The 12,730-nt window shown below is 61.2% G+C and overlaps 1 protein-coding gene across 3 annotated transcripts in view; it reads right to left on the reverse strand.

Moving 5' to 3' along the window:
* Positions 1–12,730, reverse strand: part of EXD3 (exonuclease 3'-5' domain containing 3) — a 77,451-nt gene that overhangs the window by 40,458 nt on the left and 24,263 nt on the right. For all 3 annotated transcript variants that reach the window (XM_024999694.2, XM_024999695.2, XM_024999696.1), the window contains 4 exons: positions 10,717–10,890; positions 10,229–10,396; positions 5,244–5,297; positions 3,803–3,942 (listed from right to left, as the gene is read on the reverse strand). In XM_024999694.2, the coding sequence (XP_024855462.1) occupies positions 3,803–3,942; positions 5,244–5,297; positions 10,229–10,396; positions 10,717–10,890 (536 nt within the window). The remainder of the gene's footprint in view (positions 1–3,802; positions 3,943–5,243; positions 5,298–10,228; positions 10,397–10,716; positions 10,891–12,730) is intronic.

The raw sequence follows: 12,730 nt of genomic DNA on the forward strand, positions 1-12,730 counted from the left end.
ACAGTATTCAGCTGTCTTGATGGACCACAGTTTACCTATCCCTCCAGTTACTGGGGGTTTCTTAGGTGGTGCTAGTGGTAAAGAACCGCTTACCAATTCAGGAGATGTAAGAGATGCAGGTTTGATCCCTGGGTTGGATAGATCCCCTGGAGGAGGGCTGGATAGATCCCCTGGAGGAGGGCATGGCAACGCACTCCAGTATTCTTGCCTGGAGAATCCCATGGACAGAGGAGTCTGGTGGGCTACACCTTATGCACACCTGATGGGCATAAGGTTGCAAAGAGTCGGACACGACTGAAGTGACTTAGCACACCCACATGTCAGCTACTGGAGGACATCTTGGTTCCCTCTAGGCTTTGACAACTATGAACAGTGTTGCTATGAGCACTCAAGTGCAGTTTTTGTGTGGACAGGGGTTTTCAGTGCGTTTGGGTAAATACCAAGGAACATGATGGCTTGTCCTAACAGAGAATGTGCTTACTTTTGTAAGAAACCACCACACTGTCCTGCAAAGTGGCCGCACTGTTCTGCATCCCCACCTGCGATGATGACAGTTTCTGTTGCTCCACATCCTCACCAACCCTCGGTGACGTCAGCTTCTGTCCATGCAGGCAGGGCTGCGTGGTGTCAGCTTCTGTCCATTCTAACAGGGGTGCGTGGTGTCAGCTTCTGTCCATTCTAACAGGGGTGCGTGGTGTCAGCTTCTGTCCATGCTAGCAGGGGTGCGTGCTCATGATTCAATTTGCATTGCCCTGATGACATACGATCTACGGCATCTCCTCACGGGCTTATGCATCATCTCTGTATCTTCTCTGGTGAGGTGTCTATTTGGGATTTGGTTCATCTTTTAAATCAGGTTGTTTGTTTTCTTACTGCTAAGTTTTAAGAGAACTTTCTGTATTTTTGGATAACAGTCCTTTATCAGATATGAGTTTGCTAATATTATCTCACACTGAGCTTGTATAATCATTTTTCCTGATTAACACTTTAACATGTCAACTGATTTGATTGATAATTTTTTTTTAGTATTTTTGCATCTGTGCTCATGAGACGCACTGGACTGTAACTTTCCTTTCTCCTAATGTCCTTTTCAAGTTTTAGTACCAAGGCTTAAACTAGCTGATAAAACAAGCTGGGATGTGCTCTTTCTTTTTATAGTCTCTGAAAAAAATTTTTGTAAGATTGATATGCTCTCTTCCTTAAATGTTTGGAGGAATTCACTAGTGAAGCCATCTTAGCCTAAAGTTTTTTTGTGGTGAAGTTTTAAACCACCGATTCAATTTATTTAATTGGATGGTGAAGGACATGGAAGCCTGGCGCGCTGCAGTCCATGGTGCTACAAAGAGCTGGACACGACTGAGTGACTGAACAGCTACACAGGACTCCTCAAATTTTCTGTTTTTTGGTTTTGTCAACTATGCTTTGCAAGAATTTGGTCTATTACATCTAAGCTGTTAAATATACTTGCATTGTTGTAAACATTTATTATCATTTACTGTCTGTAGAGTCTGTAGTGATGTTATCCTTTTCATTTCCAATATGGGCGATCTGTATTTGTATCTTCCTTTCTTAGCATCTGGGATGGGCTTCCCTGGTGGCTCAGATGGTAAAGCATCTGCCTGCAATTCGGGAGACCAGGGTTCAATTCCTGGCTCAGGAGGATCCCCTGGAGAAGGAAATGGCAATCCACTCCAGCACTCTTGCCTGGAAAATCCCATAGACGGAGGAGCCTGATAGGCTACAGTCCATGGGGTTGCAAAGAGTCGGACACGACTGAGCAACTTCACTTTCACTTCTGAGCATCTCGTTATGATCTGCGCCTAAATCAGTTATCTTATTGGGAGTTACAAGATGGCTATTCCGAACTTGATCATTCCTTTCCATGTATTAGCTGGCACAACAGCGTAAAGGAGAGCTTTTCCTCCCCATTTTTCTGCATAAAACACGGTGGGATGTGCTCTTTCTTTTTATAGTCTCTGAAAGAATTTTTGTAAGACTGGTATGGTCTCTTCCTTAAATGTCTGAAGGAATTCACTAGTGAAGCCATCTGAGCCTAAAGACTCACGCATGTTACAAATCTAGGGTATTGTGCTCTGTTACCATCTTTTATACTCTATTCCTGTTTTCATTCTTAGTCTATTCTCCACAGAGCCCTTGTTTCTTTCAGTGGAGAATGGTCTCTAGGAGCCAAGATTTCGTTGCTGGATGTGATCATTCCTACAGGGTGTCACTGCTCCTGAACCCTTTCAGGGCACAGAATGAGAACATCTTTTAAAAAATCATTAAGTTCAGCTGATCAGATCAGATCAGTCGCTCAGTCGTGTCCGACTCTTTGCGACCGCATGAATCGCAGCACGCCAGGCCTCCCTGGCCATCACCAACTCCCGGAGTTCACTGAGACTCATGTCCATCGAGTCAGTGATGCCATCCAGCCATCTCATCCTCTGTCATCCCCTTCTCCTCCTGCCCCCAATCCCTCCCAGCATCAGAGTCTTTTCCAATGAGTCAACTCTTCGCATGAGGTGGCCAAAGTACTGGAGTTTCAGCTTTAGCATCATTCCTTCCAAAGAAATCCCAGGGCTGATCTCCTTCAGAATGGACTGGTTGGAGATCCTTGCAGTCCAAGGGACTCTCAAGAGTCTTCTCCAACACCACACTTCAAAAGCATCCATTCTTCGGCGCTCAGCCTTCTTCACAGTCCAACTCACATCCATACGTGACCACAGGAAAAACCATAGCCTTGACTAGACGAACCTTTGTTGGCAAAGTAACGTCTCTGCTTTTGAATATGCTATCTAGGTTGGTCATAACTTTCCTTCCAAGGAGTAAGCATCTTTTAATTTCATGGCTGCAGTCACCATATCTCCAGTTAAATCTAACCCTGAGGATCCTCCCACTTTCTGCCTTGTCTCCCTCCCTCCCCATCTGCATACACTTATTGCTCCACCTGTTTCTCTCTCTTTTCTGACACATAATGAGAGCAATGGCAGCCACGTGCCGTGTGTCTGGCCTGCTGCTTCGTCCGTCCCATAGGAGCTGAAGTCATAGCAGCACCTAGAGACAGAATCAGCCCCATTTTATGGATGAGAAAACAAACCCACAAATGGGAGTGCTTGCCCATGGCTCCAGGAGAGGGAGGGCCCGGGGAGACCTGCCACCAGAGTCCAAGGCCTGACTCTCAGGTGAGATGGTCAGGGCTGTGTGGTGCCAGGACAGGGCACCCAGACGTGGGGCCAATGCTGCCGCCTGCTGACGGACAGATGCCCAGGGAGCCTGGGCAGCCTCAGCACCGCTTCCCCTCACCAACTCCCAGGGAGGTGGAAGGAAGCCCTCTTTCAGATGCCCATGCATAGGTGACACCCTGTGTCTCTGATACACACATGCACACACACAGAGACACATGCACACGCAGGCACATGCACACGCACACACACATATGCACACACATACACACACACATGTGGGCTCCCTGTTGGCATGCAGCCTTTTCTCTGTAACTGCCGGCACTCCAGACAGATTAATTAGATGAAGGAAGGAATGAAGGAGCCAGCACCTGGATAAGAGGTGTGACCTCAGGACTGTGTAAGCAAAGGGCCCCTGGGGAGAATAATTTCTGTTTGATTCAGAGCAGTTAAGTCTCTCTGCCCATGGCTGCCAGAGTCAGGCCCTTGGCTCCAGAAGCAGGCCCCTTGCTGACTGGCTGGGATGCAGGTGGGTGAGGGCGGGCTGAGTGTGTGGCGGTTCCCCCATGGGCCTGCTGCCCGACGAGCCCCACCCCCACCCTGGGCCCCATGGAGCTCACCTGGCAACGACCCTGATGTCAAAGCCAGGCTGACACCAGGAGTCCATGAGGGCAAGCAGCCTCTGCTGGAGGTGGGGCAAGCTGTCCACGTAGTGCTCTGCGAGGCCCACCTTGTCCTGCAGGAGCAGGGGCACACACATCTGCGGGGAGACACCCCCTCAGGCCGCGGCTCTGCAGCCAGGACCCAGACTCACTTCCAGCCCAGCACAGGGAGTGGCCAGGGCGTCAGTGCCAAAGGGCCCAGAGGCCAGTCTGTGCAACTCGCCTCCCTGGGAGAGCTCAGGGGCCCAGCCGTGTGTTTCAAGGCCTCGTGAAGGCCCACCCCCTGCTCCTAGCTGTGCCCCATGCCCGGGCCCCTGCACACACACACACACACATCCATGTGTGTACACACACATCCATGTGTATTCACACACCCCAGTGCACGCACACACATACACATACATCCATGTGTGTACACACCCTCCCCAGTACGCATGCACACACCCCCATCCATGTGCGCACACAGACATCCATGTGCATAGATACCCATGCACAGACATCCATGCTCACATGCACACCCATGTGCGCACACACACACCCATGTACACACACAGATTCATGTGTGTACACACACACGCATGCTCACACACATATGCACACACAGGCCCTGCTGCTCCTTAGGCCATCCCTGGGGGGCTCTGTGGTCACCCTCATCTCTACCATGAAGGATTAGAGGCTCAAACAGGCCTGGGGGCTCCTGGGGGGGCCCTGCTGTCCCCGAGCCGGTGGGTGGGCTGTGGGCTGGGGAGGAGGAGCAGGGTGGACATCAACCACCAACCGCGGCCCTGGTGGCCCAGAAATGCCTGTCGTGCTGAGATGGCACCGGCACATGGCCTGGTGCACGCTCGCAAGACCCCCTAAGCTGCCCAAGCCCCTGGGAGGCCCCAAGGGAGCACCTGGCCATGGTATTGGACCTTGGGAGATACTGGCCACTCCCGTTGAAAGAACCAGATCTCAAAAGGTCCCCTCCCAGTGGCCCCACAGAAGTCTCCTCACCTGCCCTCCCCTCCCCCATGTGGTCACATAGGCCAAGCTGTCTGGAGACCAGACGGGACGTGGACCCATCTGCCAGGCCAGGGCTCCAGGTGCACGGTCCTCATGGGAGCTCCCACTCCTGAGAACCCTTCAGGCCACCCCAGAGCAGAAGACGGTGTGGTATGCCCCCAGTGACTGGCCACTTTGTGAGCATGCTATACCAGCGCCCGCTGACAGCTCACAGGCACTCATGGGCCCCTCCCTGCCTTCCTCACATAATCAGGTGGTCACATGTGACTCCTGCCCTCCAGCACCTGAGCTCCACCTGTGTGAACAAAGCCCACAGCTCAGTGGTGGGGACCCTCCCTAAACCATGCTTCTGGGGGCCTGGACACGATCTGATCTACATGAGAAAGACTCTCACCTTCTCAACGTCGAGATCTGCCTGCAGCTGCAGCTTCGTGCCTAGCACGATGGCCTGGGAAACACAGAGGGCCTGGATTATACGGGGCCCAGGGGACAAGCAGTGCTTCTGCGCAGAGGAGTGTGCACAGGAGGCTCCCACCCTTCCCCACAGCCCCCAGTCGCCTCCGGTCACTGGAGGGACAGCCACCGGGCCTGTGCAGTTCCAGCCACGTGGCCTCAGGTGGAGGGGCCTGGCACCAGGAAGCGTCCCAATCCACAAGCCCCTGTGCCAAGCCAGGCTCCATGTGTGCTGTGGGGTGGCTGGAACAACCCCTGTGTCCCCCCTCACCCAGCTAGGGTTCAACATAGATGGGGCCTCGAGGTGCTTGCTGGGCAGGGGGCCTGGGTCAGGGGTTGCTGATGAGAGGGTGGAGGATGGAGGGAGGAGCAGGGCCCCCATCACCCACCCATGGAGCCTGATGGGGTGTGGACTGCTCTCCCCACTGCTCCTGGGAGCTCTCCCAACTCCCTAGGCCCAGGAGCGTGCCGGGCACCCCCGGGGAGGGCCGGTGGGGCTCTGTGTGCTTTGGACGCCTGAGGGATGGCAGCCCTGACCTGCGGGGCTCCTCCGGACCCAGTCTGAGCGCTTTCCACAAGCCACAGCGTGCGCCCCAAAGCGACTCAGAGTCTGTTGGATGGAGTGCGCTGACCCCAGGTCCAGGGCGGCAGGCAGGGCGGTCGGTGCCTCGGGGGCATGCAGAGAGCTGCCCTGGGATCCATAGAACAAGAGGCACTGAAGCCACGGACTCACAGGCAGCCCCTCGGTTGGGGCAGGGTGCGCGCTGCACGGTCGGCCCTGTCCTGGGCGCGCGACCCTCCCCGGACTCGGCAAACACTGGGCAGCCCTGAGCGCCCGCACGTAGCGCAGGCCGCGCTGCTATTAATAATTTCCATACATCGCGCTCCCATTATGAGCAAAAATAACTGGCCAGGCGGCCCGGCCCCGCCTCCCGCAACTCACAGAAAGGCCCAAAATAGCGGCCTGGGAAAGGCAGCTCCGGCGGAGGCAGGGATCACGGGGCGGGGGCGCGGGGCTGGGGGGCCTCTCCCTGCGCGGCGCTGACCCAGCGCCCCGCGGCCTGGCCGGAGTCCAGGAACTCAGTCTGGGCCAGGCCCCGGGGGGCCCAGGGCCAGGGGAGAGGGGTGCAGGGCTTGGGGGAGGGGAAAGGCGAAATGGGGGAGGTGGGAGGCCAGGGAAGGGGACGCAGGCCTGGGGGCGGGGCTGGGGCGGGCCCAGGTGGGGGAGCGGGGGCGGGGCTGGGGGCGGGGCCAGGTGCCTGCGGGTGGGCTCCTTCCTCAGGCGTCCCTGCAGCCTCACCGGATGCTCTGACCTCTTTTGGGGAGGAGACCCTCAGGAAGTTGAAGGGGCTCTGCAACCCGCCCAGGAAGGCCGGAGTGCACACGCTGGGTACCCCACGTTCAGACCCCAGGCCGTTAGAGCCCGGCCACCAGCGTCCCGGCTTCCAGGCTCCCGCAGGGCCAGCATCTGAACCGGGGCTCAGTCAGGCCAGGCGGCGGTTGGAGAAGGGCCGTGGGTGGGAGGACTGGGGCCTGGGAGCCTCCCGCGCTCCAGGCCAGGCCCCAGGCAGTGGCCCGGGAGAGGACAGCAGAGGCAGCAAAGGGAGCCCCTGACTCCTCACCACTCTCCCGGGCGGCTGGCCTCCATCACCCGAGGGTCCGGCTCCTCAGCAGGCTACCCCCCATCCAAGAACCCCTCTGAGCCCCAGAGCCGGCCTCAGACTGGAGGGGCAGCCTGGGGTGGTGGCCGGGGTCTTGGTCCGGTGGGGGCAAGGGCAGGCCAGGCACTGCCCCTCAGAGCAGCGGGAGGGCAACCTGCAGAGCCCGCCCACCCCAGGCCCTTCTCTGTCGGCCGCACCCCCTTTCCCTCCCTCTTTTCTCTCCTGCCACCCTTCTCCCCTCCCTCCCCCTCCCAGGAGACAGGAAGGCCCAGGGGCCCACTGGGCCGACCTGGCCTGGGTGGTTCACACACTGGCCTGCAGTCAGGGCCCTGGTACAAGGTGCCCACCGGCAGGGCAGAGTGTGGGGGCCATGGAGCGGGGCAGGCAGTGCTCAGAGTCTGGTGGCACCCACCCAGGTGTGTGGTCAGGCCTGCCTGTGAGGGGTGCACACCCCTGGGCACAGGATGATGCCCCCAGAGGGTCTGGGTGCCCTTCTCTTCTGCCTGCTTCCTCCACGGCAGCCAGCCCCTGACCAGGCCCGCCAGAGCTCTCTGTGCACCCAGGCTGCCCTCTTTCGGCCAGGCGGCCTGCGTGGACATGAGGGTGTGGCTGGAGCACAGGGGCTGGAAGGCCATGGACTCCCCCAGGGACTGGCTGAGAAGGGTCCTCTCTGCCCCCCCCGCCCTGGGGGGGGGTCTGTGGCCTGGAGGCTGTGGGGGGCACAGGACGAAGAGGGGGCCGTGTGGCCTTATACAGACACGGGAGAGTGCCCTGATGGCACTGCCCAGCCACCACGGTCACGGGGGAGGGCTGGCAGCAGAACCGTCTCCTCCAGGAAGCCCCACCTTGGTTCTCTTGGCCCAGGCTGCTCATGGCTCACCTGTCACACAGGCCCTGAGGGTGGGGGATCGCCTGCTGACCCAGGGGCCTGGGACTTGCCCCAGACCAGGCTGGGCAGCCACAGTGGGAGGAGGATAGGGGACGAGACCAGGGCTGGGCCACCCGGCACCTTGCTGGCATCGCTGACCTCTGCCCAGGAAGCCAAGAGCTGGCTGCTGAGAAGAGGGCTGCCCTGGGCGGGGTCAGGGTGGGGCAGTGGGAACCAGCTCAGGCCCCAGAGCTGCAGCTTTGCTGAAAAGTAACTAAGACCAGAGGGGCTGGGGCAGTGACAGCGGGAAGGGCAGGCATGCCGGACCCTGATGGGCCAGCAGGGGCCGGGGGAGGTGCCCAGACCCAGGTCCCAGATCCCAGGACCGACCTGCCTCCCACCTCCACTGCTTGCCATGGGCTTTCCGCCAAGGGACCTTTTCTTTTTTCTTTCTTTTCTTTTTTTTAAAGCAAAGCTCTCTTTTTACCTTGATAAGCTGTTTAAAAAACGTAAATAAAATAACTCAGCAGACAAAAGAGGGCATTCACGCGGCCAGAGCCCGCCGCCGCCCTCGACATGAAATATCGCAGCACATGAAGCCGTGAGTCCCCGCTAATCCGAGCGGACAGGCCTGAAGGCGGCCCCTCGGCGGCGCGGCGCGGGCACTGGAGCGTGCACCGCCTGCCGGGCCGGCCCGCTCGGGACAATGGCCTTTCTCCGCACGAGGGGCCTGCGCCGGACAAGAGCGCTCTTTGTGTGCCAGCCCTGCCTCGGAGCGCGAGGGAGGCGCATTCAGCCGCCCAGACGCTCTTTGAAAGGCCGGAGTGTAACAGGAGACGCGACACACCAGCCTGCCTCTTCCCCCACGGCCCGGCCGCCAGGCCGGCCCCGCACCGCCGCGTTGTGCCCGCGCGTCCTCCGCCCGCCGCGCGCCTCCATTCCAAGGAGCCTCCCCGTCGGGGATGGGGGCGCGGGGTGGGCCTGGGACCGCCTGGGCGCCGGCAGCACCGTCCCCCGGTGTGTGGGGTCGTCTCTGGGCCCCACGAGGCAGCGGCGGAGGCGAGCCCTGGGCGGGCTCTGGACTCCTGGACGCTGGACTCATCTCCCGGGGAGACGGCCCCTCTGAGCCGGCGCCCGCACCTCAGGTGCAGCAGCCGCTTGGATCTCAGCCAGGCGCCCGGCCCCCCGCCCCGCGCCGCTCATCCCGCCGCCGCCCCGCCCACCAACCCCGCGGAGAGTCACCGCCAGAGCACCCGCGGGGCCCCGGGACACCGAGAGCACACCTCAGGGCTCCCTCTTCATCTCGGAACCTTCTGGGTTAAGTGAGAACCAGCTCTGCTCACAGAGGAATCAGCAAAAGCACCGAGCTTCCAAAAGCCGCCCCCTAGTCCTCCCAGAGGCCTCTGCTACTAAGCCCCCAACCCCCCACCCCCGCCCACAGCCAGCCCTACCTCCTACAGGGGAGCAAAACACCCGCCCTCAGTCCCCCAGCCACGTGCATCACACACACTGGGAGCTCCTGACCCGATGGACACGGCTGAGAGTCTGGGCCCACACTGGCATGACACCCCACACCCGATCCTCTGAAAAGGACACGTGTTGTGCCAGGGCTGGTCGCCGGCGGGGTTGGGGGGTTGGGGCTGGCAGGATGGTAACAGCGGGGATCTGGCAGGGCCCGAGGGAGTCTGTCCCTCACAGGGTCCCCACCACTCCCCCGACCCAGTCCAGAGTGGCCCAGCAAACAGGCACGGGTGGACCCCACCCAGAGTGCAGGCCCCCAGCTCCAAGGCAGACACCCTATAGACACCTGCACACCGAGGCCCAGAAGCAAAGTGGCCAGTCCTCCAGCCCATCGTGGCCGCGGCTGTGGCTGTAGGGAGGGCCTGTCCTCAAGCAGAGAGGCCTCAGCTCCTGCCCGCGGGCTCCCTGCCTCCAGGCTGTGCCAACAGGGGCCGGGTGAGCAGGAGTAAGTCTGGGCAGGGGCAGGAGGAGAGAGCAGGCCCAGGGTCTGGCCTGGGCCCTGGGGTGGCCTGGGTGGGCAGAGGCTGTGGTGAGCTTCTCCCATCCCCGCCCCCTGCCCCTGCCCATACCTGGGAAGGAAGGACCCTGGCAGGTACTGTAGACCAGGCAGGATGTGGGGGGCTGTGCCCAGACCTCTCAGATGGTCAGTGTGAGGGGCGCCCAGTACCCTCACGCCAGGCATGAACCTGGGCTGATCCCGGGGTGGCTGGTCCCTCGCACCCCAGACCTGCAGCCCCTACACAGCCCCCATGGTGGAGGGGACACTTTCAGAGTAGGCGTCTCGCACCCAGCCTGGCTCTCACCCCGCCCGCTGACCCACGTGGAGGCCCGGCCCGTGGAAGAGAGGCCCAGAGCCACAGGGAAGGGCTCGCTCACCTCTTTGAACTTGCCCTCCTGGTGCAGCCGGTGAATGTGAGCCAGCACGGGGCTCCGGTCTGCGTCCTGCAGCTGGAAGATGCTGACCAGTGGCTCCACAAGGCTGGGGGGGCCCTCGGTGAGCAGCCGGACCGCACGGGCCTGCAGCGGCTTCAGTGCTCGGCCGCCCTGGAAGCCCCAGACCCAACCTCAGTGGAGGCGGCAGCTGTGGCTGGGGTCTTGAGGCCTGGGTGGGCCTGGTGCGGGGCAGCCAGTGCCTGCAGCCTCAGGCTGGTGGGTGGACGTTGCGGGTGGGCAGGGGCACAGACAAGGGAGTCGAGGCTGCCTGGCACATGCCTGTCAGAGGCCCAGAGCCCCATCCACCATTGGTGACCCCCGGTGGGCTGCCGGAGCAGGGTCAGGTGGGTGTGGGGCCCCGTGTGGAGGGCTGGACGGGGTGAGAAGGGGTGCGACTTGGGAACAGGCCATGGGCCGAGGGTGGGGCTCACCTGGGCGGGCCCCGGGTGTGGCTGTGCCTGTAGCCAGCGCTCCAGCTCGCGGGCCACCCAGGCCTCCAGCGAGGGGTCCCGTCCCCCACAGCCCCGACTGGCATCCAGCATGTCCAGGAGAGTGGTGAGCGGGTTGTCCAGGGCAGCGAACCATTTCCAGGCTTCCTCCCGGAGCTGTGGAGACGCAAGGCCCCACTGTGGTGAGTCCTCACCGCCAGCCCTCCCACCAGAACGGAGCTGCCCCGCCTTCCCTGCCAGCTGCCCCGGGACTGGGCACAGGGGCCGGCCAGGCGGATGGTCCCGCAAAGGCCAGGCTTGATCCCCGGGCCAGAAGCTGGGTGGCAGCCCTCTGCACCCTGACCGCCCGCGTGGCATGCATGGGATGTGGCAGTGGGCCCAACAAACGACAGGAAACAGAAAAAAGGAAGAAAAACCCAAACTGAAAAGTGCCTTTTGTTTGCTTTTCTAGAGACACATGAGAGCTGAGCGACCGGAACAAGAGCAGGTGTGTCTCCACCACCACGTCCAGGGGACAGCGAGCGTCACGGTGTCCTTCATGTGACCAGCGGGGCCCTGGGCACGGCCAGCCCCTCACCTCCAGCCCCACAGAGGCTGTGCAGGCAGCCATGGGCCAGGGCAGGGGCTAGAGGAAGAGAATCCCCGCTCAAGGCCCCAAAGAAGAAAGGCTTTTCCCAGGAGGCCCCTGTCCTGGGACCGGGGTGTCATGGCGCTGAGTGCGGAGCGTTGCCAGGGGGAGGGCTGCCTCGAGGACCCTGTGAGCCCGCGGAGCCCCCCTCCCGGACACGGGCAGAGCACAGGGCCAGCTCTTCCCTCTGAGGTGTCCGGTCTCCCCTGGACGGACTCTCCCGTGCCGACTCACAGAGGCCTGGGAAGGGCACGGGAGGTGGCGTGTCCTCCGGAGGTCAGGCCCTGCTCCCTGGCCGGCCCGGGGCTCTGCCCTCGACAGCTGGGGTCAGCTCGCTCACCCTCCCCCAAAAAGCCCTGCAGAGCAGCGGCTTCCAGGGCCCCCGTCCTGCTGCTACTAGACATGGGGCCTCGACCTAAAGCACTCAGAGAAGGGGTCTGGGAAGAGACACTGCTTCACACCCGAAGCGGAAACGGCCGGGCACCTTCCCCAAGACCACTAAGGAGCGGGCAGTCCCCCCCAAACTTCCCCGAGACCCCTGAGGAGTGGGCAGTCCCCCCACCTTCCCTGAGACCCTGGAGGAGCAGGCAGTCCCCCCGCACCTTCTCCGAGACCCCTGAGGAGCGGGCAGACCCCCACACCTTCCCCAAGACCCCTGAGGACCGGGCAGACCCCCACACCTTCCCTGAGACCCCTAAGGAGCGGGCAGTCCCCCCCCACCTTCTCCAAGACCCCCAAGGAGTGGGCAGTCCCCCCCACCTTCCCTGAGACCATCATGGACATGGCTGTCACCCGGCCAGGTGCCGAGACAGGATCTGCGCCCTGGGGGTCTGCAGGCCCAGCTGAGCCCTGGGGGGGTCTGCAGGTCCGGCTCCCGCGGTGCAATCATGAACGCCCGGATCTGCTCTGGTGTGGCCCAGAGAGCACAGACCTCCCTGAAGCCCCTTGAGCTCCCCAGGGCCCTGCTGACAAAGGGCCGCATCTCAGTTCCCCCACCACGTGACTGAGCAGCGGAGACATGGTCATCAGCGAGGCCAGGGGCCCCACTGCCCTCTGACAGTCTCACCTGGGCCCCGCTGCCCTCTGACGCTCTCACCTGGGCCCCTTTGCTCTCTGACGCTCTGACCTGGGAAAGCGTTCTTTCAGCCCAAGGCCCCTGGCATCACCCGCTTCCTGTCTGTGTGAGCCTTTCCCTCACAAACACCTCTGCTGTGCTCAGCCCGGGGCTCAGGGCCCACCGTCGGGTGGCAGGTCTCAGCAGGGACATGGCCGTGGCCCCCAGGCAGGCTCCCAGGATGCTCCTGGAGCGACATCCACTCACGTCTTTGTGACTTTAAACCACTGTTCTCTGGCCACTCAGCAGGGCTC

The sequence above is a fragment of the Bos taurus genome, chromosome 11 (genome assembly GCF_002263795.3).
Source record: "Bos taurus isolate L1 Dominette 01449 registration number 42190680 breed Hereford chromosome 11, ARS-UCD2.0, whole genome shotgun sequence".
Lineage (NCBI taxonomy): Eukaryota > Metazoa > Chordata > Mammalia > Artiodactyla > Bovidae > Bos > Bos taurus.